This window comes from Mercurialis annua, linkage group LG3, assembly GCF_937616625.2.
Source record: "Mercurialis annua linkage group LG3, ddMerAnnu1.2, whole genome shotgun sequence".
NCBI classification, from domain to species: Eukaryota; Viridiplantae; Streptophyta; class Magnoliopsida; order Malpighiales; family Euphorbiaceae; genus Mercurialis; species Mercurialis annua.
Window position 1 is genome coordinate 8,166,118 of NC_065572.1, and position 27,789 is coordinate 8,193,906.

A 27,789-nucleotide genomic window follows, 5' to 3' on the forward strand; every position below is an offset into this window, starting at 1 on the left:
TCTCTCAAATGTGAACTTTTTTTTTTGCAAAAAATCGTCTACTTAGAAAATTAATTCATAAATTTAGATTTTTTTTCAATTTGATTATTGTTTTTTAGATTTAAATCTATGCCTTCTCTTGTTGTAACTATTTATATATGTAATTTATTATTATCTTTTAACTAGATTTAAATTTTAGATCTAGTTATTTTAACTTATCATTCTTTCTAAAATAGTTTACTCAATGTGTTGAGAAACCGTTCATAATTTTTTCAGTTTTATTAATAAAAGTTTTAGCTTTGACCAAAAAAATGGTGGAAGAAATTGTTTATTTATAGTAGGCCTAATCACTTAAAGATCCCTCACCTTTAAACTTTTTTTCAATTCCACCCCGACGTTGAAAATTTGTCAATTTTATCCAATTTTGAATTTTCCGTTTTCAATTGTACCCCAATATTTTAATTTTTGTTAATCTTTTTACTTAAATGATGAAATCATTCAATTAATTAAGTATAAACATGAAATTAAATTCTTTTTTATTTAAAAAAGTACAAATAAGTCCTTTATTTTTAAAAACTAACTAAAAACCATAATCAAATTAACACTAATTTAAATTCTTAATTAATTTAACTAAATTTAAATAAATTTTAAAAATATACAATCAATATATGCGAGACATGGAGAATGTTTTAAACAAATTTCCAAACGCAAAAGACGTTAATTTAATTTTTCAGGTTACAATTGAAACACAAAAATGCAAAATAGGGTAAATTTGACAAATTTTCAACGTCAGGGTATGATTGAAAAGGGGCTAAAAGGTCGGGGTTTTTTAAAACATTAGGCCTAATCCTTAAACTTTTTAAACAAAATGGGAATTTAGAACTAGGGAATCTAAAACATACAATAATATACACATTGCTATAATAATCATTGAAAATAAATAAGGAGGTAGAAAATACTTTTAAAAAATAATAACTTAATCACATTGTTCAATATAAGTAAAAATATTTTATTTTTATTTTAAAAAAATAATAATAATTTCATTTTATAATTCTACATTACAGTAACTTAATCAGATTGTTTAACGTTTTTTTTATCTAAATACATTAATTAAACATGATAAACTCTAAAATTAATATAAAAATATTATATAAATAAAAGTTATTCATAAAAATGGACAAAAACATTAGATTTTTGTTCTGAAGATATTGGTTGTGCTTAATATTTATCTATTAACTATTGTGTGATCTTTGAGGGAAAAAACAACTATTATGTGATTGATATAAATTGTATTTATGCATTATTTACTAAAATATTAATATATCACATATAATCTATAACAGGGGAGTAGCAAGATTGAGTGTTAGGAGGGGAAAATATATAAAAAAATTAATGTTGATCATTATGTTATTAAATGAAAAACTTAAAAAGGTCTTTTGAAAGAAAAAGAAATGAAGAGAGCCAATTGTATAAAACCTAGATTGATAGTGTATCTTCTTGTAAAAAATACCACTTAAAATGTATTTTTTGTCAAAAATAAAAAGTTGAGAGGGGCCAGGGCCTTTCTTGGACAAACCCGGCTCCACCCCTACCTATATATCCAAAATTAATATATTGAGGGTAAAGTAATTTTAAGAGGTATTTGCAAAATAAATTATAATATTTTTTTTGTAGCAATTTAATCCCAACATTTAAAATATTGTGAAACAAATATTAAATTTTTAAATTTTTATAATTTATAATACCAACCGTTTTCCGGCAATTTTGTGTATATGTGACAACCATATTAAATACATGTATTGGCATATTAATCCCAATGTTTCAAAAAGAATTCAAATAAAATTCCAATTTTTTATATTTTTGCACTTTATAACCTAAAAAGAGATAAAACTGCTGAAAAACTGATTTGGGAGACAAATTGCAAAAAAAATTGGGATTTGTTTCATAACGTTTTAATATTAAAATTAAATCGCTACAGAAGTGAAACGTTAAAATTTATTACCAATACTCCTTATTTTAATGACGCGGTTTACATATAGATACTTTAATTATGTATTATGTAAAAGGTATATAGGATCATTGTAAAATATTTATAAATATTGAAAATGTTTATTAAGTTATGGAATTGCTAGATATAATATTTTGTTATTAAAAATTTATACTTAATATTTGATTAGTGGAAGATCTACCCTAAAGTTAGGGTAGTCTCTAACCCTGGCTCGGATCGATTTAAAAAAAATGATGTAGATTTTTTAAAGTAATAAAAAATTATTAAAAATATAATGTTAAATAGACGTTAAGCCCGAATTTATAGATAAATTAAAAATTAAATTCGGACTGGAAATAATTTTTTGATACATCATTGTATTTGATTGTTTTTTTAACGGGATTAGTGGAGATTAATTAATACAATAACACGCAAACAAGAGCCTGAAAAAATGAAGATGACCAAGCCTTTATGTGCGATTGCTTAGAAAAAGTGTTTGCACCGTTTATTAAACATATCAAATAAACATATATCAAAATCAGTTTAAAAAAAACATATCAAAATCACATTCAAAATGTGTTTTTCTTGTAAAAAATAATATACTAATGTAGCTGATTATCCATATTAAAAATCATTAAAATTATAGAAAGGTTTATTTAGGAAAATATTATTTTAGAAGTTTTAGTATTAAATTGAATGTTCGCAAAATTTTAAGGTATAGTATTAAATTGAATGTTTTTTTTTTTTTTGATAATTTGGAGAGGGGGAGCGCTTGTGGGAGGAATCGAACCCACAACCTAGCAGTTTGCTGCTTAGTTGGACAAATGAAGTAAGCATACAAAAAAAAAATTTAAAAAAAAGTAAGCATACAAAAAAAACATGTGATTTTCCGTTGAACAAACGTGTGGGACCCAGCGTTCAACGCGTGGGACCAAACGCATCTGGTGTATGACCACGTGGCAAATTTACATACTCCTGAAACGCCTGCCTAGGCAGCAGGGAGTAACGGCGCGTGACCCCAGAAAACCTCAAAATTGCCAGCTGGCATCACAAAGTAGTCTGACTGGCCGACCTTATCCTCTTCTTGTTTTTTCATTTTTTCATTTTAATTTGTTTGGGCAAAACAGAAAAATAAAATGAAAAAGAATTGTAAATGTGTCTCTTGAGAAATAGAGAGGACCAAAACCTAACAAAAGTGAAACCCTAGATTTCTTTCTTCAATTTGCAGATTGCACATTTTTTTTATTCCAATTAATATTTGTTCAGATCCAAGCAGCAAACTTACAAACTTTTCTTTAATTTTCAAAAGCTGAGGTAATTTTCTTGTTTATTATAATTATCATTATTGAATTGTTTATTTTTTTCTTTTCTGTTTGATGTAAATTTTGTTGAATTCAGTGGAAAATTATGTTCTTTATTTCTTGTTAAAGATTTTGAATGGATTACTGGATCTTATATTTTGATGGGTTATTGTCTAATTTGTGATTGTAATTGATTTTGTGCTTGATTTTGTAATTGTTGTTTTAGTTTCTGTAATGATGAATTTTGTTCAATTATACCCTTTTCAGATCCTATTGAATTGTAGTCATTTGCACAAGAAATCAATTATTTGTGGTGATTGTGAGTCTTCAAAAGAAGTGTCAAGATGATGTCAAGATCATATACCAATCTTTTAGATCTAGCTTCTGGGAATTTTCCTGTAATGGGACAACCCCGCGAAAGGAAAAGATTGCCCCGTGTTATGACGGTTCCTGGTGTCATTTCTGAGCTTGATGATGATCAGGCGAATAGCGTGGCCTCGGATGTACCTTCGTCGATCGTTCAGGACCGTATAATCATTGTGGCGAATCAGCTACCGGTAAAAGCTAAGCGTAGGCCTGATAATAAAGGATGGAGTTTTAGCTGGGACGATGATTCGTTGTTATTGCAGTTGAAAGATGGGTTGCCTGAAGATATGGAGGTTTTATACGTTGGTTCGTTGAGGGTTGAAGTTGATTCGAGTGAACAAGATGATGTGTCACAGCTTTTGTTGGATAGGTTTAAATGTGTTCCTGCATTTCTTCCTCCTGATATTTTGTCCAAGTTTTATCACGGGTTCTGTAAACAGCATTTGTGGCCACTTTTTCACTACATGCTTCCATTTTCAGCTAATCATGGTGGAAGGTTTGATAGGTCGTTGTGGGAGGCGTATGTGGCGGCAAATAAGATCTTTTCTCAAAGGGTGATTGAGGTTATAAACCCAGAGGATGACTTTGTCTGGATTCATGACTATCATTTGATGGTGCTACCGACATTTTTGAGAAGACGATTTAATAGATTGAGAATGGGGTTCTTTCTGCACAGTCCGTTTCCTTCATCAGAGATATATAGGACTTTACCTGTGAGGGAAGAGATTCTTAAGGCTTTATTGAATTCCGATCTCATTGGTTTTCACACTTTTGATTATGCTAGGCATTTTCTTTCTTGCTGCAGTCGAATGTTAGGTTTGGAGTATCAGTCAAAGAGAGGTTATATAGGATTGGAGTATTACGGTAGGACTGTTGGGATAAAAATCATGCCTGTGGGGATTCACATGGGTCAGATTCAGTCAGTGTTGAAACTTGCAGATAAGGAATGGAGAGTAGGAGAGCTGAAACAGCAGTTTGATGGAAAAACTGTTTTACTTGGGGTTGATGATATGGACATCTTCAAAGGTGTCAATTTGAAGCTTCTCGCAATGGAACAGATGCTGAAGCAGCATCCAAAGTGGCAGGGAAGGGCAGTTTTGGTGCAGATTGCTAACCCTGCCAGAGGTAAAGGGAAAGATTTGGAAGAGATACAGGCTGAAATACAGGAAAGCTGCAAGAGAATTAATGAAACTTTTGGAAAACCTGGCTATGAACCAATTGTCTTTATTGATAGGCCGGTATCTCTCAGTGAAAGAGCTGCGTATTATACCATAGCTGAGTGTGTTGTAGTGGCTGCTGTGAGGGATGGGATGAATCTTACTCCTTACGAGTACGTAGTGTGTAGACAGGGTGTTTCTGAGTCCGAATCTAGTTCAGAAGCCAATGGCCCTAAAAAGAGCATGCTGGTTGTTTCAGAGTTTATCGGCTGTTCTCCTTCACTCAGTGGTGCAATTCGGGTCAATCCGTGGAACATTGAATCAACTGCCGAGGCAATGAATGAAGCGATTTCAATGTCTGATTCTGAGAAGCAATTGCGTCATGAGAAACATTACAGGTACGTCAGCACGCATGATGTGGCATACTGGGCAAGAAGCTTCTTCCAAGATATGGAAAGATCTTGTAGAGATCATTTCAGAAGACGTTGTTGGGGAATTGGTTTAAGCTTTGGTTTTAGGGTCGTCGCTCTAGATCCTAATTTCAGAAAGTTGTCTATTGACGCAATTGTCTCTGCATATGTAAGGTCCCAAAACAGGGCTATATTGTTTGACTATGATGGTACTGTAATGCCTCAAACTTCCATCAACAAGTCCCCTAGTCAAGAGGTCATTGGTATTATAGATACTCTATGCAGTGATGCAAAGAACACTGTTTTTGTTGTTAGTGGACGAGGGCGGGACAGTTTGGGGAAGTGGTTTTCTCCTTGCAGAAAGCTTGGAATTGCAGCTGAACATGGCTTTTTTATGAGGTATTATATTCTCTTCTTATTTTGATAGTGGATTGTTGTTGCACATTTGTTACAATAGTATTATGTGCCAGGTGGTCTGCGGATCAGCAGTGGGAGACTTGTTGCCAGACTACTGATTTTGGATGGTTTCAAATGGCTGAACCTGTCATGAAGTTGTATACAGAGTCGACCGATGGCTCTTCCATTGAGAAAAAGGAGAGTGCCTTAGTATGGCATCACAGGGATGCTGATCCAGGTTTTGGTGCCAGCCAGGCCAAGGAGTTGTTGGACCATCTAGAGAGTGTGCTTGCAAATGAACCTGTTGCTGTAAAGAGTGGTCAATTTATTGTTGAAGTAAAGCCACAGGTACACATCGCTGCTCTGTTTCTAATTAATAAGCACTCTCCTTTCAATTCTGCTAATTAGTTATAGTTGTAAATTTCTTGTTAGAATTGATTCTGCTAAACTGGTTTGCTTTGAATAGCCATATTTTCTTTACTTACGATTAATCTGATTATATTGAATTAAAGCTGAAGTTGCTAGTGGTCAGGTAATATTAGTAAAGGGCTGCGATTATGTAATGCCAGTTAGAGGTGTATGCAATTGTAGGTTGGGTAGTTTAAGCAATTGAACATTTGAAAATTGTTACTAGTGCATGCATAAACATGTATCATCTTAGTTGGCCTAAATTTTAGTAATTGATTTGGAAGAATCGGGGTCCTGTTTTATGTCCATATATACTGGATTTCAAGTTCTTTAGGCTGATTGTTCAATTGGACGTAAGCCAAAATAGTTCCAAATCGTGCTCAAAGTTACACTGCTTATAATTTTAGTAGAATTCACTTACCATGAATTAATTTGATAGCCTGAAAATAAAAATATGCTTCTGTTCCTACCAAAATGGGAACTTCGTATTGTAAATCTTGCCTATACTGACTGAGATTTGGTCTTCGCAAAGCTCCTGTGTAACCCCGCACGTAAAAATGCTGATTTGATGTGAAATGATATCAATTTTATGAGAAATAAACTGAATTGTTCACTGATTGTTTTTTAGGTTAAAAATGTTAAGACTAGGGGTGTCAAATACGGGTTATGTGGGTTATAAATTTTGGATGAGATAGCATTTTGGGTGCGATATTGACAACCTGAATTTCTTTTGATAAAAAATGAGCTCTTCAAAATTCATAACCCACATAAACTGAAAACGAACACCCCCTCTATAGAGACGATCGTTTTTTAGGTTAGATATAATTATCAAGTTATATTTTCCCTTCTTTAATGTGGCTTGAATTAGGGGTAGTCGTAGATAATTGATTGATGAAATCTTCTGTAGCATTTATAATGTTGGTTCCTTTGTCAAGAGTCTCATCAAGATAATTTCATTTTTCTTTTCATCAGGCAATCAGTAAAGGCTTTGTTGCAGAGAAGATTTTTGCATCAATGGCTGAAAGTGGAAAGCAAGCGGATTTTGTAGTGTGTATCGGGGATGACAGATCAGATGAAGACATGTTTGAGATAATTGGCAATGCAATATCGAGTGGGATCCTTTCCTCAACCACTTCTGTATTTGCATGTACTGTTGGACAAAAACCAAGTAAAGCCAAGTACTATTTGGATGATACAAGTGATGTTATAAACATGCTCGAAGCTCTCGCCGAAGCTTCAAGTCCGTCACCCTCTCCCAGCAGTTCTCCTTGAAAGTTCCCATTGCCGCCGCTTTACAGCCAATCAGCAGGAATATACACTATACTGCTCTGTGATTAAAAGCGACTATCATTTTGTGCGAGATTCTGAAAGAGGCATTGCAAGGCCTTGTGGTTCATTATTGAGGCCAACTGAGATTTGTCGAGTTTGGTTCTGTGAATGCAATAGTCTGAACCAGCATCGTCACTATTGCGGACGATAATATTTTTTCTTTCATGAACTTGAACATCTGGGGTTGAGGAATTCATTTGTGAAAACTGACTTGGAGATAAAATAAAGGAGCGTGTAAAAGGGCAGCCTCCGTAGGATCAGTATAATTGTGATTGTGGCCGGAACTTGACTTGCAATTCTTGACATGATGGTGGTGAAAAACTGGGAACTTTTTGGTGGTAGCCTAAATCAGGTATTAGCTGGTTTTTAGTTCCTTGTTGAACAAACAATATAGGAGAACCAATTTTCTTCTTTTAAATTTCTGGGTGAACTTTCTTTTTCCTTGGGACGCTGAACAATTTCTTTGCTAGTTCAATCTGTAAATCTATAGTAAAATTTGGCTCCTGTCTGTTTTTGTCCACCATTGCATTACAACTTTGCATATATTAAATGATATCTGCATCAAATGTATGGAACATGCACTGGATTCAGATTGTTTTAAATTTGAAATTAGGCGGGTTAATATTTTTCTTGTGTCACTTATATATATTTTGAACATTTATTGTAGAGCAAATTACGTCAAAGTCTCTGAGATATACCATAATTAACAGTTTAGTACCCCTTGTTTTAAAAGTTTACTTAATAGTCTCTCAGTTTTAATTTTCGATAACTATTAGGTCCCTCCGTTAATTTTGATATTTATTTTCAAACAATTTGGTACCCCACCTTTAATTTTGTGAATGATTTGGTCCCTCACTTTTAATTTTATTAAACGATTTGGTCCCTCGCTTTTAAATAATGTAGTACCTGAGTATCAATTCGTTAAACGATTTGGTCCCTCAAATTAACAAAAGGATCTCTTAGTTAACAAAATTAAAACTGAGGGACCATTAAGTAGACTTTTGAAATAAGGGGTACTAAACTGTTAATTATGGTATACCTCTGGGGCCTCTAAGTAATTTGCTCTTTATTGTATCAATATTGGCAACTCATTATAACACTAGTCAGGGCGGATATCGGGAATTCCTATTTCTTTGAACTGGCTTTTGGGGGGAAACCCATATGAAGAAGAAGGAGAAACAGAATATGGAGAATTAATATTACCTTTAGTAACAAGCAGCCCCTTACATGTAAATCAGAACCAGAGCTCATTATATGTAGAACAGTAGAAGCGGCCATGGTTCAAGTGATTTTTGTTTGGAATTGCTGGTTCACGGTTGTATGAAAAATGGAACCAGCCTGGGACCGATAAACCGTCCCTTGGGGGGTGCTTTTTTTGTTCTTCTTTGTATTCTTCTGCATATCTAACAGATTATGAGAGAGGGGGGGGGGTTTATATTTTTTTATATAGTTTGGAACTGGAATCGGCGGGTTCAATTCCACCAAAGGAGAAGTAACCCGGAACCAGTTTTCCCAGTTATGGTTGGTTTGTGTCCGGTTTTAATTTTGACGGGTCCAGTTCTTGGACCGTTTCAGCCTGTGGCCAGGTCTATTTTATATGCACATTAAGTCTTGGAAATTATGTCAATTGCTAGTGGTAGGGTTCTGTTTTAAATTCATATATACAAATGTACCAAAATTGAAGAGAAAGCAGTAAGAACAGGAACTATAAATGGGAGCAGGCAGGCTTGTAGCAGGAAACGAAACAAATAGCCTTTGGGTCGTACAGCATCTCGGTTTTGTTTCTTAGGCGTTAATTTTATAATAATACATTGAAAACTAACCCATTCCTGTATTTATGTCTCATACCATATCAATAATGTTTGTATCTATTTCTTGACATTAATGAAGCTGTCCATATTGTTCTTCTGCAAAATTATTGATTGCCATTAAATATCACAACCAAGTTTCCAAACCTGTCTCATTTAATGTTCAGTTCTCGAATTCTCATTAACTATATTTTTTTAAAAAAATAAAAAATTGTTTTAAAAATTTGACATTTTTTACTAAAAATTTATACCACAAAATCTTTTATGATGTAAGAAAATTTAAACAACAATTGTATACGAAATCGCATACATAAACTTAAGCATTCAAAGTCAGGAAAGGCAATATTTGTTATTTTGACAATCGAATAATATTCTATTAATAATAAGCAGTTATAAGTATAAGAATTTAGAAATGATATAACTCTTTCTAGTGACCTGACATGAACAAGATGTAAATCTTGATTCGTATATCGCCTTACAAAATAAAATCAAAATTATATAACTGCTCTATCACAATAAAATCCAATTCTTTTCTGCCCAACAGACTACTCACAAACTTTTCATAACAAAACAAACAAATCTTTCATAGAGAAAAAACATCAAAACTTTCATGAAGAAAGACAATCGATGTAATAAAGTTATCAAAAAAAAATATAACCTATAACGATTTCATCTTCAGTCTTGAAATGTTTTAATCTATCTCTAATTCTTGATTTGTTTATATATTGAAATTGATACGTCTCGTCGGTAGATTTACCAATAAAATAAAAAAAGATGAAAAGGAGTCGGCTATTTATCTTAATCTAAAGCAATAAAAAAGAAATGGCTACCGCCAATAGCAAAAATAAACCATTAACAGCAGCCGAAACGACAAATAAAAGTAAAAGAAAAACTCTTGACATCTAGAGTTTTCTATTTGAGAGAGATAAGAGAAAAATAACCCTTGTCAATTTTATATAATTATAACTTATGAATGGCAATATTTTCTCCTCTCTCTTTTAAATTTGCTCTCATTCTTTTTAATTTTTTTTTTCATTTTGATTTTGTAAAGGGTGGGAGAAGGTAATTTTTGATCTTAATTGAAAAATCATCTTCTTTCCGTCAAAATTATTACTTATCGCTATGGTATTTTTTTATATTTAAGTTCTTTTAGATTTTTAATCTATAAATCTTCTTAGATATAGAATTTTATTGTCTTGTTGTAGTTTTTGTTGATTTTTCTTCATAATCGAAGGTGTTCTGATAAAATTCTACCTTTTCAGATTTTTTTGAAGACGAAAATTTGAAAACATGAAATTTTAACGGATTTAGCGGTTTGAAGATAACTTTTAGATCTACATTGAGAGACTTGAAAATTTTAGAATTTTACGAATTAAGCGGTTTTAAAATTGTAATTTCAATATTTAAACTATTTATGTATTTGAATAATCTTTTGATGGTTGAAAAAGTTGTATTCGATAACTGTATTAAACAGCTTTCATTATTATTTATTTATGTACTTTTTATTATGAATGGAAAATTTGATCTTTGAAAAAAGAAAACTTAGGCCTTCTTTTTATTTGACAAGAGCATTAATAAACAATAAGGTAATTAAAGTTAAACTAGCCATGAGGTGCAAATTGAATGCAGGAAAGAATGTTGGATTTGTGCACCAAATAAAACAAAACCATATGATAAAAAGATTTATATGAACCCACATGTAAGGCCAAACCTTTTTTCTTTTTCTTTTTGAAATAAGGCAAAAAGTTAGAGTTGTGCGGCATGCCATTTTATGTTCATATAGTTTTTTTAAATAATTTTGGTTCTTTGTGTAGGCTACCATTTTTATAACCATTTATGACATAGACAACTCCGAATCTTGCCAGATTTTCCTAAGCTGTTGCCCAACTCACAATATATACAGGACAACCGATGCACCATTGTCACACACTTAAATCAAAAGTTGAGACAGGACCCTTCAATTTTTATTTTATTTTCAATTTGATAGCGGTTCTAATTAAAAGTTTAATTTCGCATTTCAGGAATAATTTTGGTTAATTCATCCCCATCAATTCAATAATGTGTGTACAATTTTTCATGACATTCACATTCTCAAAAAAAAAAATCATGCTGGTAGAATTCATGCAATAGATAATTTCTCTAAAATCACAAACACTTTAAGTTTTGATTAAACCGCAAAAAATTAAGAATGTTAGATTTTCTAGTTTATTAGAACTTGCCATATTGGTATGACTTTTTAACAGCGTGAAACCCTCATTAAGTTAGATACACACTATTAAATTGATTGAGGTCAATTAGTTAAAATTGCAATAAATATTTAAAATTGTAAAATTCATAAAATTTTGGTTAAAATTATAAAAAGATTGAAAATGTTTCGATATTTTATTCCATTATATTTTCAATACTGGAAATTAGTCTTTGAAAATTTATGTAATTTATGATATCAATTATATCAGATTACAATGCAAGTTTTTTGGATTACAAGTGAAGCCTAGTCCCGCGGTTAGGTTTTCCGACTACATTTTAGAGGCCGTGGGTTCGACTCCGGCTTCTGCAGCTTCTTATTTGGCTGAATTAACTAAAACAGCTGACTTATCTCAACAAAAAAAACTAAATCAGCTAACCATATTTCAATATAAATAAAAGGGTTGTCTAGAGAAAAAAACCATTTCAGGCTTAATTTTGTGTAGCTGGTATCTAAGCTGGCATTTGATTTGATGAGCAAATTGAATCCAATATTTAGAATATTAAAAAACAATTTGAAAAGGACTATTAAAACACCAACTTTTGGCCCCACAGAGTGTCAACACTCCCTGCCCTCTTTTCCTAGTGGGTCCCAGTGCCAGGACTCCTTTATTTTAAAGAACATCCACCGTTTTATACACACGCGCCACCTCACGCGCCACCATTTAAAGCAAAAGCACCTCTCAAGCATTAAGCAAAAAGATTATGCCCAACGGACAACTCACCCGCCCAAAAAGTTGAAAATTGCTGTTAAGCGCGTCAGCTTAGCACTTCAATTAATATAATATTACTACAATTACTATTATTTTATAATATAATACAAAATTATACAACACGATATTCTAAGAAAAATATAAAAAAAAAGACATATCACGAACTCACCGGAGAAGACACCGGCGATAAATAAACCTGACTTTGTACGACAGTTTTACCAATCTTGAACCCCGGAACCACCGTGAAACCCACCCGGAGATCACCCTCAACGCCGTCGTCATTATCATCCAACAAAGACTCGTGAGTAACACTCTCCATATAAACCTCCGAAAATCTTGAATTCTTACTAACTTGAAAAACACTAACATCTTCACCAAACGAAAACGCCAAAAGATTCAAACACCAAACTCTCCTCGCCATTTCAAGAAACGCCGTGAAGAAAGCGGATTCCGGGAACCCGCCGGAGTTCACAAGCTTCCGCTGGTTCAAGTTGCCGAACAGAGAACATTCCATTTTTGCATGAACAAGTTGCAGATACTTCCCCCTCGTAAATCTTGAAAAAGACGACGTCGGGTTTTGGGTTAGATAATGTCTCAGATTTGTAGACTTTAGATTCTTGAACTTGTTGAAGTAGTTCTGGTAATGATGGGTTTCATTCGAAAGCATAAAATTTGGCTGATTAAAACCTTCGAACAAAGTTTTGCTAACAAACGATTCAAAAGCAAACCGGCAATGAGTCGGGTTAGAGAAGGTTAAATCCGGTTCGATTGCATTAGCAGCCGCTTGAATATCCCAACGGGCGAATTCCATTTCACGTACCATTATTTTCACAAAGGCTCTCATCGAACGTAAGGCCGAGTGAAGAAACTGGACAAAATGAGTAGGGTTTAGATTCAAGAACTGAACCTGATCGAACATTGATAATGGGCCGCTAGCATTCAGTGTTTTTTCTAAAGATTTGTTGTATAAATTCGACTCGGCCAGCTTTTTCTTGAGTGAAGAAGCTTCCAAATCTTTAGCTTTTTTTTCAGACTCAAGTTTCTTGATTGTAATCTCGTAGGTCTTCATCATACTCTGCTGTTCTTGAATTTCCGCAAGCATAACGGTAACTTGCGGAGAAAGATGATCAAGATCGTTCTTGAAAAAGCTTCTTTTAAGCTGAGAGATTGATTTAAGCTCTTCAACAACAGCTTGATCAGCAGATTGTATAGCTTCACTGCTGTAAGGATTCTGGGCCATTTGAAGCTCAGCATAAGCTGCTTTAATGGCGGTGATCCCTGCAAAAAGCTTAGCAGCTAAGGCGTAAAGAACCGCCTTTTTTTTATCTTTAGCGTCGTGGGGTTTGTAGGGTTTGTTAAGGTCGTGTTCTTGATCGAATTTGTTCTGTGAAGTGAGCATGCAAATGCCAATTCCATTGTTGGAAGCGATTTTTGTGGCGGTTTTGAGATTGATGACTTTTTGAAATGTTTTGGCTAGTTTGCTTTTGTGGGTTGGGATTGATCTGCATTTGATTGTCTCCATGGATTCAAGAATTTAATGTTTAAGATGTGGAGATGAAGATGATGGGTTTGGTTTTGGTCATAAATTGGGGAAAAATGGGAAAAACAAAAGTTGTTGGGTTTAGAGAGGTTTTAGTGAAGAGAATGGATTTTGGAGAGAAAAGAAAGTGAGTGTGATTGCTTTTATGTGATGATAAAAAAAAAAAAAACAGAGACAAAAACTTTGACTAGGAAGATAGAGGCAGGATAAAGACTAGAGATTAAAATAATTCAAAACAAAGTTGGATTTAAAGTGTAGAGAAAAAAAGAACATTTTGTAATGAAATAAATAATTTCCATATGAACATTTTGGAGCAGTCCTTCATTTTTTACTCGAAATTAAATAGGCTAATAGTTTGAAAAAATCCTGATTTTTATATTGATTTTTAATTTCATCCTGATATTATAATTTTTTTTAATTTTATCTAGTTTTATATTTTTGATTTTCAATTACACTCTAAAATATTAAATTGAATTCTTTTCATTTTGATAATTTTTAAACAGATCCTTCATTATTATAAATTATACAAAAAAACATCTTCATAAAATCAAAAAAAAAAATTAATTAATCAATTTTTTTTTTAATTTTCTGTAGGAGGAGCAGCTACTCCTCCTCCGACAGCTCCTCGCATGAAGAGCTACTGATCCTCATTGCTCCTCGTTGAAGATCAAATCTGCTCTTACTTTTCTGAGGACGAGCTCCGGCAAAAATAAAAATAAAAAAAATCGTAGTTTCCGATGGTGGGTGATGAGCGGAGTTTGGTCAATTGGTCTAGTGATGGCGGGTTTGATGAAATCGGAGTGAGATGTATTAAAAATTAATAATTAATTATAATTAAACTTTAATTATAGATTTATTTGAAACTTTTTTAAGTTTAAGGACTTATTTAAATTTGTCCAAATAAAAAAGTACTCCCTCTGATCCATAATATTTGTCACATTTGAGAATTTCTTTTGGTCCATAATATTTGTCACATTAGAGTTTCAAGAAAGCATTCATTGCTATTTTTCCAAAATTATCCCTAGCAATAAATATTTTGTAAGGCTAAAAGAACTAGTCAAACATAAAACAAGTGGTAATTAATATGGACAATTTAGTAAAACTATACACAAATCAAGATATATTTATTATTTTCTTAATCTATGTAAAATTGCCAATGCGACAAATATTATGGACCGGAGGGAGTATGAAATAATCTTTAAATATAATTGTTTTATATATTTTAATTCTTATAATAATTAAATCATTTAATTTTTTAACTCAGGATGCAATTGAAAACAAAAAATGTGAAATATGATTAAATTGAAAAAATTGTAACATTGGGATGGAATTGAAAATCAAAATAAAAGTCAGGATTTTTTCAGCCTATTAGCCAATTAAATAATTCATTTTTTTGATATATTGATTTATAAAAAATAATAACCTTTATTTCTATGTCAATTAAAGTAAAAAAAAGTAAAATACGAATAAATTTAGAAACCACAATGATCTAGTTATATTCTTAATTGATCTAAAATAATAGATATTATTTTAATATTGACTTAAACATTAATAAAAGTTATTTTTAATTGATAAAAAATAGTTGCAAGTGAATCATTTTACTCCAAATTACAAGTTTAGATACAGAGTTAACCTTTCACTAATACATTTTAGAGAAAATTATTATTGAATTCCGTACATGTATCATAACTAATAGTTTGATACTTTTGATTTAAAAATTCTATTCAATGGTTCTTTAATTTTAATTTCATTAATTATTAGATTCTTTTATTAATTTGAGGCATCAAACTGTTAACAGAAATGGAAGTGAAGTACTAATTTTTTTAACAAAATTAAAAATGAGGGATCAATCGTTAACAAATTTGAAAGTGAAGTAGCAAATCGTTTGAAATTAAATGCCAAAATTAACGGAAGAATCTATTAGTTAACAGAATTAAAAGTGAATGACCATTAAATGAGATATCAAACCGTTAAATATGATATATTAGAGGAGCTGAAAGTAATGTGCTTTACATTTTATATTGCTGAATTTAATCAGAATTATTTTTTTATACTATATATTTTTCAACATCTCTTTGTTTTATTTCTCGTCATATAGAGACGGTGGAATAAACAATTGATAGGATTGGGCCATGACGGATTCTATATATTATTATTTATTACTAATTTATTAAAGTGTCTCACCATGTTTGCAAAATTCATTTAAAATTATTTCTTGGAGTTTTAGTAACTTTCTTAAACCAAATATCTTTAGTTTTTTAAATTTAGTCCTATCTATTTCTTCCACTAGCTCCTCTAACTGTAGTTTCAAATTCAAATTCAAGTTAAGTTAAGAGCAACTTGAAAAAACAAATTGAGAAATTATAAAAGAAATAAATAAGAGAAAATGTGTATTTAGTATACATATTACACTGGTGTAATTAAGTTTTTATTTTAAAGAAGTATTAAGTTATCATGTTATTTTTCAGAATAGTTAGGTTAGTATTTAAAATTTACCGTTTAAAGTAATCATTCTATTGAATAATTAATATTTGATCACGATGCATCATATTAATTTAATTTAATATGCTCAATTCTGAAATATATATATTCAAAACTCTCATTTTATTATAATTAAAAATAATTAATTATAATATTTAATTCAATCAATAATTTTTTTGAATAATTCAATAAATAATTCTATTTGAGAGCGTTATATAATTATTTTATATTGATCTCCATCATCATATCCTGGTCCCCACGTACTTAGGACTTTAGAAACAAGAAATAACCTTGATTTTTGATGTTTGAATATTTGACTACATGATTAACGACCCATGACGAATAATTAGGTATATTATTTTATTTCATTACAATTTTAGTGGCAAACAAGAAATTTATTTAGGGAGCATGCCAGACTTGCACTTTTGTATGCAAATGTTTATGAAGTAAGTAAATCAACATTATTAGCAATCATAAAAATTAAATTAATACATTATGTTTATGAGAATTAAAACTAAAAAAAAAAGATTTGCAATATTTAAACAAAATTATATATAGAGGATAGAGGAGGGACACTTTGACAGTACATTGAAATCTTAAGTAGGGCCGAGTAAAATTCAAACCAGATTATATAACTGAATCAAAATTTTATTGTTCGGTTCGGTTATTCAGTAAAAACGATTTATTTTGATTTATAATTAGGTAAAAATATGATGTTCGATTTTCAGATTTTGGGTTAGTTTGGACATTTTAAAAATCAAAAAAACCAAAAAGCAGCATACAACAAATTAAATATATATATATATATATTTGTCTTAATTAATTAATTATAGTTGATACATAAATTGATAAGTTTCATATAATATATAAATATGCTAATGAATATATATAAAAATTTATTAGACATTAGTTATTTAACTTTTAAAATTACATTTGAAATAACAAAAGAAAAACATAAGAAAGGCTGAACCAAAATTTTTGGTTCGTTTTGGAGTAATCCAAATTTAAAAATTTAGTTATGTTTGGAAAATTTTCAAATTTTATTTGGTTGATTTCATCCGATTTTAATCAAATCAAACCGAACGATATTCAGCTAGGGGTGAACATAAACCAAACCAAAACATTAATCTGATCCAAACCAACTTGAAATTAATTTTGTTTTGGTTAAAATGGTTAAAATGGATTGGTTTGATTTCAAATTATAAAAAGTATGATTTTTGTTTTTGGTTTGGTTTCAACTAGTGGTTAACCAAACCGACCGAAAAACCGAAGTTTACAATAATATTATTTTTATTAATATTAATATTTATATATATATATATATATATATATATATAATTTATTTATTGAATTATTTATATATAAATATAATATGTGTGTATAGATACATATATGAAAATAAAACATATAAACTAATACACACATATAAATAAAAATTATTACGTATAATTTTAATTATTACGTATAATTTTAACTATTACGTATAATTATATATAATTTTTATTTAAATCTATATTAATCAAACCGAACCAAACTGAATCGAAACCGATATGAAAATTTGGTTAATCGAACCGAAATTTTACACAAATATTTAGCGTGGTTTGATTTTTATATTTTTCCTTAAAAATATGATTTGGTTTTGAAGTTTACTAAACCAAACTGAACAGAATCGAACCATGCTCACCCCTGAATTCAGCCCCAGTCTTAAGCATCATAATCAATGGGGCCAAAGCCAATTCAGAAGAGGATCAAGCGATTTGTCATATATTTGGAATCTTAAAGTGGGCCAGAAATGAGCATCATCAAGTGAATCAGCCGGTGAGAATTGGGCTGTGACGCAAACTGGTCAGTGATGACTGTAACTCTAAACTTTATATCGTTGGCATATTCCTTCTTCGAGGCTGTTAATTTGTTGGAATGTTTAATTACCACCTTTTTCTTCTGAATTAGTACATAATTAAGCTTTACTCAAAACACGAAAATAGTAAGATGGCGCTGATAATTAATTTGATAATCTCTTTGTTGGAAAAATTTAATTGCAAAATTCTTGTAGTTAGCTGATATTTTATGTGTTTTTCTTTAATTATCAAGTTTTTTTTTAAAATATAAGATGCATATGAAATGTGTTTAAGTTCAACCATAAACTAATAATTAGAACTAGTTGACAGGTGGTTGAACATCATTCACTTATAAACTCGTTTATATATGCATTCCTTAGCAATATGAGATTATCTTTAACAGTAACTCAAATGACATAAGCGCTTGATAGCAAATTGCCAAAAGTGGGGATTAAAATTCATCCATAAACGCTCTCTCTTCACCAAGTTTATTATAAAAATAATGTAGAGCAATGATTATATGGGATAAACATTCGTTTTTGCTTCCTAGATTAAGATCTTATTATTCTAGAAAGCATCGATAGTACTGTTATTCGATTAATTGAATACGTGGTGACAATTATATTGTAGGAAAGAATATGTCATGAAAGTTGAATTGAGGGCTGGCAATCATGCATGCACAGACACAGACTTTGCAGAGTTGAACCTATTTCTTGGAATCATCTGTAACTAACCACAATATACAGAACCAATTATTCTATTTTCATATTGAATAGAAAATTAAGAAATGTTACTTCAAAATTATTAATCTATGATTGAATATATATTGAACAGTGAATGAACAAAACACATTCACATATACAGCTATAAATAACCTCATTAAGAATGTGATTCATATATACCATCATTTGTTTTTGAAAATATTTAATTGGCTGAATGAAATTTTAACTCCTTTTTTTATAATAATTTTTAATTACTTTTAAACTCTTATATGTTCCATTAATATTTTTAAAAACTTTAAATTTAGATAATTTACTTTTATTTTTAATTAATATTTTTGTTTATTTTTTATTAAAAATAAATCAGTTCTACTTTTGCACAATAATTTTATGAAAATAAATTTAAATTTAATTATATATTTAATACAATAATAATTATTCTAAAATGAGACAGATTCAATATATAAACACACGGTATCCAAAAGAATTAATTGTTTAAACTTAAAAAGTTTCAAGAAGTAAGAGACACTTATTTTTGAATTCGGTAGCAGTCATATAGAGAAGTTTATAAATTCAGATATTTAGAGATGTATATAAATACATCTCTACATGTTAAAATGTTTTAATTATGAAAAGGGTTTAATTGTAACAATAATCATGAACTTGAATATTTTTTACAATTACAATACAAATTTTAAAATTTAACACATTTAATCATCAATTTATGTTTTTTGAAAAATTGAACTGCCAAACTTTTTTTCATTAAAAGTATTTATTTGACTGACAAAACAATGTATATTTTAGTGTTTATATCAATATTTTTTCAATGAAAAATAACTCAAAGTTCTGATTTTAAATAAAAAATTAAAAGTTGTTGAATGATTTTACTAAAATTTAAAATTTTAGTTGTAATTATAAAACGTTAATGTTTACGGTTTTATTTGCATTTAATAAGTTATGGTACTATTTTTATAGAGAAAAATAAGTGGACAGAAGAAAATGGTAAAAAGAAAAAGAAAAAGAAAGAACAAGACCGAAAGAAGATAGTGACAAACATATAGTTTTAAAATGCGAGTACAACCATGTCTATAAACAAATTGGCCCAACATAGATAAATATATATGTTATACAGCTAGGGTTTAATTTAATTAATATATACTTTCAAAAAAAAAAAAATTAGTATATCAACGTCCAACACATCTCCTCTTTAATTTCAATATTGTAAAAGAAACAAACAAATTCCTTTAATAAACCTTTTAGAATAGTAATTGTCTGTAACTTTATTACTAGATTTTCCTGCTTGCTTAAATTTATTCTCTCTCACAAGTTTTATATTGATAAAGTTACATTTGATGAGAGCTTATTCTATCCTCCATTTTCCAAATAAGAAAAGAATTATGTCATTAGTGTCTGAATGTTTTAAAATCTGCGATTTTAATTAATTTATCAAATAAATATTTTTCAGCTATCGATCGAATCGAACTCCTAATAAAAATAAAGATGAATTTTAAATTTATTGAGATTGTTGCCATTTTAATTGTACATAGTGTAAATATATTATTTGCAGACTAACATTATTTTTCTGGAAATATGATAAAAATGTTAAGCAAATGTAAATTTTTTATATACTTTTTAGCGCATTGATAATCATAAAATAACTAAAAACAATCATTTGTTACATTTGGTAAGTTGAAATACTAATATGAAATAAATAAGATTAAACACTAAATAGTGAAACTTATACTATAACATTAAACTCCAGCTATAAATTACGTGACTTTTAATTATATATTTGATCTCGAGATTATCTCCAACAACAGTTTTTTTATGGACATAAGGTCATCAATTTATTAGGGTCGCCAACTCTTTCTTATCATCATATCGACAGATATTCAAATATATTTTTAATGAACGAGAGATTATATTAAAATCAAAGTCACAAGGGATGACTTAAAAATATCCGATACAAAGAGTTTAAGCAAAAAGCTAAAATCAACTGTTAATCTGAAAAACACAACGAATCTAAATTTTGGTAGATATCATTGTCTAAATAAACAAAAAGTATATTTGAACCTATAGAATAAACTGCCTTGTGAATAGTATAGATAACCATAGATTGAATTTTTGCAACTTCTTATCGAAAAACTTTCCGATTACAAGTTTTTCAAATTTTCAAAGTGAGAAGAATTAAATGGACAAACACAAATCCTTATAGTACCAACCTTTGCAAAATGACCTCACAAAAGTTTGTTGATCTAGGCAGGGTTTAAGCATGATCGATTTGGATAATATGTTTTCTTTTCCCCCTTTTGAGATTTAAATCCGATTTATAATTTCGATCCGATATGTATGGCCAACCATTAAATAAACTTATTCAATTCGCTCATAAAAATAAAATTTAATGAATGAATGAGTGTAAAGTTAGATCATTTCATCAAAATCCAATTTTCATTAATTTTTCCTATCCAATACTTAATTCTAAATTTAATGGGCGAGTGATTGATAATTAATTAAGATAAATAGCAATTGAGTATGTAGACACCCAAGCTCTATCAATGGTCATGGTCGAAAGATAAGCAAATTATCATTACGTATCATTGCTCATAATGTAAATATGTCTCCAAATGTAATATATCTAATTGGCATAAAATATTTTTGGATCCTTGCATTTTTTTCTGCTTTTTATATTTGATTCCTTCACTTTTATTTGGCAACATTAAGTCTTTACACTTTTAGTTTATAGTCATTAGATCCCACCCTCACAAAAAAGTATTAACGGTGTCGATTCAGACCGAAAAATGATTTAAAGGCTTAAAGTCAATAATAATAAACATGCAGGTACTAAAATTTTAATAAATCTGAAATAATAACAGACAAAAAACTCATCGTAATCGCATTAATGAAGCATGAGTTGCACGTGCTTCATTTCCGTAAGAGGGGTTTAATGTCTAAAAAATTAAAAGCCTAGGGATTCAATGTTCAAAAGTGGACAAATGCAGAAACCAAAAATGTATTTTGCATATCTAATTAGTACAACTTCATGCATGCCTTCTACGAATGTATTAAAAGTAATTTAACAAGAATTGAGAAGTTTCTTTTTTGGGCCATCATCACATTTTTAGTAACCAAATAACGTAAAAAAGATATAAAAATGTTGGATGTAGTTGGTAAATATAATGTAAAATATACCAAAGTTTGGATATGAAGCAATTGGCTACTTAAGTGTATATGTTGGTCCAATAATTAGTACTTGATGAATTGAACTAAGCGTAAAATGGAAAAAAGAAAGGTAGAGGATTTAGCAACCTAACCTAACTATATAAGAAGTAAAAATTATGTAGCGTTATGATTTGGTCATGTGAGTTATCGAAGTAGATTTAAAGTCATTCGGAAATTGCTAAATTATGATCATTTTTCAATAACGAATTTAAGAAATTTGTTTATATTTATATGGATGCTTAAAATAATTGATTTTCTTTAAAATGTAAACGTTCATTTTTTAGGATCTTTTGTGTTGGATATTGATCCTTATAGTTATAGACAGTGGCAAAGCCACCAGTTGACATTTTTGGATTTTTTTATTAATAATTACATTAATTAGTTTACATTACACATATTAAACTGATTTTAAATATGCATTAATATATGACTCTGTCCTTTTGTTTTAGATTAAATAGAACTTTTATATTCATTTAAAATTTATAGCTTCCTTCATGCTTACATGATTCATGAAAATAACGATAACCAAAAGTACCGACAGACCATATTAACGAGCAACTAATGGCTTTTGGTCGATACGGTGATAAAATAGGTCGGTTTGATTTCAAATTTTTTATATTTTTCGGTTTTTGGTTATCGACTTGGTTAGAACTTTGGAAAACCAAAATTAATTGTAACCGATTTTTTTTATATAACTATTCCTTACGTACAGTTTTGTTGGTTTTAGCTGAATCGAATATTAACTATTTCGGTTTTTATCTAATCCAGTTAAAATCTATTTCGATCGGTTTGGTTTCGGTTAAAATATAATGTCAGCCGATTTTGATTTTGAGCATTTGGTCGATCAATTTGATCGGGTTTTGAAATATTTGATTTGATTTATTCAGAAAAAATTTCATTGTCCAAGGCTGAGGTGAAGTGGGATTTACTGTGGAGTTTTTGACAGTATGTATCAATATTCATCCTTAAAATGATAGTCCATATGAAATGTAAATGTGTTCATATATGTACAGTTGAGATGAGATTTTCAACTCCAATGGACGATGGTAACTGCTTCTTCTACTATTTTTACTTTGTTGGTACCATCAGCTTTTTCAGCCTTGGCAATGGCAAACACACAAAGGTCTAGTCATGGATAATGGGAATCCAACGGCTATGATTGAAACCTAGTAGTTTGCCTACTTGATGTGACTTAACTGGACGGCTAGTGTGTCTCTTTAGTGGGATATATTTGTACTCTAAATTTTGAATAATTTTTTTTTTTAATTCATCGGATCACATTAAATTGAATATGAAACAGTTACATTTGTAAGAAACTCGGGATAATTTGAAAACTAAACCCGATGACCTGACATGGAACAGACAACATACTGCCTGATTCGCAGACTTTACTTACGAAAATAAAAATAAATTACTAACTGTTTCGCGAATTAAGTGCAGTCTTCAATCACTCTTCGTTCGAACTTCTCCAAACACCCACAAACTCACAGCATCCGATTCAATCAACACTTGATATAACTCCTTCTAAAAAAGAGACAACAACTCCTTCTAAAAAGGAGATAACAAACCTTTCACATAGAAAGAACAGGAAACTTTTCATAAAAAAATAAATTTTGAATAATTATACAATGCATCGGTTGCGCCACGTCATTCGTGCAACAAACCAATGAGACGTTAACTATGTGCAAATGTTTAATAATAAAAAAAATAAAAAATAAATAAAAATTCCCTAACGCAAATGCTTATTAGCTTGTTGTAAAAATAACGTGGCAAATCCGTTGTGTGGGATAAACACTCATAAATTTTATTTGGCTAATTTTGAAGTTTGTGTATTTTAAATTTTTTGTTTATCTAATTATTTTTAAAATTTTATTTTCATTTAGTCTTTATATTAATTTTTTTTTGAATTTTTTTTATTTTTTTAATAAAAAAAGGGCGTGCTCCATACACACCGTAAAATGCGCGTGAGATCAAATTTGAAGAATGACAATATAAATAAAAGTTCAAAAAAACAGAATCTAAATAATAAAAATTTAAGTATAAGAGTCTATTAAATAAAAGACTTTACCCGTTAATTGAAACCCACTTCATCATTTTCCATGTGATAATGATAACGGCAACTGAACACATGCATAAAAATTTCATTAAAAAAAGACTTATTTAATCTAATTTGTAAAGTGCAAAAATCTAATAAATATAAAATTTTAGGAAACGACAAGATAATTAAAAATATAGCAGTAAAAGAAGCTTAAAATGAATTTGGCTATTTTATTTCATATAACTCTATAACCAACTGAATTACTGTGGATTTTTAAGTTTTGTCAAATTGATTTCTATTCAGTACCCTGCTGATGTTTATTTAGTATTTTGGCCTTGAAAAATAATGAACAAAAGTATATGCCCTATAATGTCAATTAACACATGGGTTTTCTACATCTATGCTCCACATGAAATCACTAAATTGTTTTGAGGCTGATAATAGCTATTTGTTGCTTTTAGAGCAGATCTAATTTGTGATAGTTACTATTTTCTTCTTTCTTTGAATTCTTCAGCCTTTATCTTGTTGATATTGTGGAGAATAATAACAACATTTTATGTTTTTATGTTTTATAATTTTATTGTTTAACCCGTCATGAGTTAGTATATGTTTATCTTTGTGAAAGTATATAATTTTATTGTTTAAAAAAGGCACTTATAGCTATATGTTTTGATATATTTATGCTTATCACAAATATAAATCTTTACATGACAGGTTAGTATTAAGTAACAATGTTAATATATATAAAAACTACTATCACTCTAACTATTTAATTCACTCCAATATCTCAAAGTTTTCCCACAAACTTAACCAAAAATTTGAATTTATATTCAATTAAAATGAGAATAATATTGTTTTGATAAGACAAAATGCATGTTTTGATTCCTACACTTGTCAATATCGAATCCTAACACTTTTAATTTAATAAATATTAAGTACTATCATCATGAAAAAATAATTTACTATACTTCACGAGCTATTAATGCTACATGAATTTTATTATTCATTTTTTTTACTTTAACTTCATTATAATTTAGTCACTATATTTTTATTTTTATTGACATTAAGTCTAGATGAGAGTTTTTTTAGCTCAAATTGACATTGTTTTGTGATAGATGGACCCAATGTTTATAATTAATATTTAAAACTGTAAAGACTCAATGTTGACGAATAAAAATACAGGAATCCAATACCAAAAATAAGACAAATGTAGGAACCAAAAGATATATTATGCCTCTTGATAACCCAAAGTTTTTTTTCATGATAACCAACGTTTTGTGTGACGATGGTGACCTAGCAAAATCATTAAAAATATGAATAACATGTCAACTTCAATATAATGTTTGTGATTTTTGTTTTTGTTGAACAAAATCAATGCAGAACAGAAAACTTATAGTTATTCTAATATATGTAAGCACGCGGTACAATTCTATCCAAATTCAGAAATCTTTTTAAGTTGTTTATTCTTTTCATTTCTTACTACAATCGGTGACGGAGTTAGGATTTCAACATCAAAAATCCGAATTGTAGCAATTTAAAAAATTAGGATGGGGGTGGTTAAATTATAAAATATTAAAAAAATTAGTCTAATTTTGACAATTTTAAAAATTTAAAGGGAGCCATGACACTTTTATACCTTTCACTCCCTCCGTCATTGACAACAATTATCTAGCAAGATATAAAATTTTTTATTGCCATTTGAAAAAAAATCACTTAAGCAAAGAGTTAGGTATCAAAATACAACAGTAAAGATCAATAGTGGTGTAAGCGTAGGAAATAATGAAAAAATTAACTCAGAGTAGAACTACTGATGAAAATTTAAAATTTGTAAGCTTTTCGAATATAATTTTGTTCAAAAGTCGTATTTTTTTAAGAAATTCAAAAATCATATTTAATTGTTAAAAAAAGAAATAATAAACGACGATTTAAACATGTTTCTAAAGACCATATAATCTTATTAACAAAAACAAGGTGAACCAAACATGTTTTGACAGAGGCCCCATCGTTAGTGGCGTAACTATGAATTTTTTTTCCAGTTCGGGCTAAACAACATGTCAATAATAAGTATTTAAAAATTATTTATATAAAATTTATGTTAATAAAAAATATCATAATAATCTTCTATTAATTTCGATAACCATCATACAATTGCATTTATCCAAAATTTGTTGTCGAATTATCTCTTTTATCACAAGAATGGACATTTCTTTATATTCTAATAAAGAATTTATTTACAACCTGAATCAATTTATTTTTTTAGCAATTTTCATCAATTTATTTATCTAAATATTCACATAAAGATTTATACAATAAAATTTCATCCATTATATAAAATTTCATCCATTATATAAAATTTCTTAAAAAAATAAAACAAAATTTCAAAAATTAAATTATTACTTGACATAGTGTAATCAGTCCCTTTACTTTTCATAATTAAATCAATTAAAATAACCTAAAAATAAGATAATATAATTGTTATCCTTATGTATAACTGAATTAATAAAAGGGCTTTTTATATAAAATACTGATTTTGGCAGCCCATTTACTTTTATACAGGACAAATTAAATCTTTACTTTACCTACCTCATTTTCTTACTTTAATAACCTGTACTTCAAATTTCTCTCTTTTATACGATTTTTCTTATTTCTCTCAATCATTCTTCTTTTCCATGATTTCTTTTGAGCTGTGAAAGACAATTTTCACGATTTTTGCTCCTTCGCTTCCGTTGTTCCGCCTTCTCCGTTTCACCGTTCTGCCTTCGACGTTCCGCCTCCTCCGTTCCGCCGTTTTGCCTTCGCCGTTCTGCCTTCGCCGTACCGCCTCCGCCGTTTTGCCTCCATCGTTCCGACTTTGTCTCGCCGTGTTATCTTTCTTTTATCTTTTTAATTTTAGATCTGAAATTTTTTGATCTTTTTTTTATTTTCAGATCTGTAATTTGTTTATCTTTTACTGTTGATTCACCATTATACATGTATAAAGAGTATTTTTAAAGAATTTAATACTTATTTCATGTTATATAAAATAATTTTGTGATTTTATTGTCACGACCCAATTTCATGAATCGTGACCGGCGCTAGGGTATGGGTATGGTTGTACCAAAACCCGTAGCAAGCCTTGCGGAAATCAAATGAACATTTAAACCTGCAGAAAAACTGCTCGGGGGCAACCGAGACTCCAACTTAAGTCTAGCAATTTATAATACAGTTCTATTATAAATAACTTAAATATCTGAAATGCTCAACAGCATGCCTTAAATATAATAATAAAATATTCCAGTGTAACATGCTAAAAATAAACAATCGGTCTAATCGATAATCCCAATGCAATAACAAATGTAATATATAAACTAGCTCTACTGCGGTCTAAGAGTTCGAAAATAGAAACTAGTTTAATAACATAAAAACCTCCGAGGAATCAAAAGAATCGGAGTGGGCCGGCTTTTAAATCATAAACCTGGAAAATTTGGGAAAACAACGGGGTCAGATATACTGAGATGAGTTCGCAATACTATTTACATTTATTAAGTTTGAAACCCTTAAATCAAAACATTTTTATACTAATATAACATGATTATGGAAAAACAGTATTGAAATGATCCCAGCGTAAGTATGACATAGCATACTGATAAACCCAGAGTGGACGGGAACAAATCCTCGTCATAAATATATACCAGCGTAAGCAAGACTTTAGTCTGCCGTTTCCCAGAGTACTTACCGGTGCACACAGTCTCGATACAAGCCTATCGAGTAGCTCGTTTCAATCCAGTTCCATAATCCGTAAAAACAGTTCGCAAACATTTATAATATTAAAATAAATTGCGGTACTTAATAAAGCGGTAAATAGCACTACAAACTC

At 29.8% G+C, this 27,789-nt stretch overlaps 2 protein-coding genes across 2 annotated transcripts; one reads left to right on the forward strand and one right to left on the reverse strand.

The window, feature by feature from the left end:
* Positions 1-3,079: 3,079 nt before the first annotated feature.
* LOC126672120 (probable alpha,alpha-trehalose-phosphate synthase [UDP-forming] 7) lies at positions 3,080-7,837 on the forward strand. The gene is made up of 4 exons (XM_050366049.1): positions 3,080-3,280; positions 3,535-5,599; positions 5,671-5,944; positions 6,977-7,837. The coding sequence occupies exons 2-4, from the start codon at positions 3,612-3,614 to the stop codon at positions 7,274-7,276; spliced, it is 2,562 nt and encodes an 853-aa protein (XP_050222006.1). The 5' UTR covers positions 3,080-3,280; positions 3,535-3,611; the 3' UTR covers positions 7,277-7,837.
* Positions 7,838-12,129: 4,292 nt separating this feature from the next.
* LOC126675324 (protein GRAVITROPIC IN THE LIGHT 1) lies at positions 12,130-13,825 on the reverse strand. The gene has a single exon (XM_050369944.2). The coding sequence runs from the start codon at positions 13,618-13,620 to the stop codon at positions 12,256-12,258; it is 1,365 nt and encodes a 454-aa protein (XP_050225901.1). The 5' UTR covers positions 13,621-13,825; the 3' UTR covers positions 12,130-12,255.
* Positions 13,826-27,789: the final 13,964 nt, after the last annotated feature.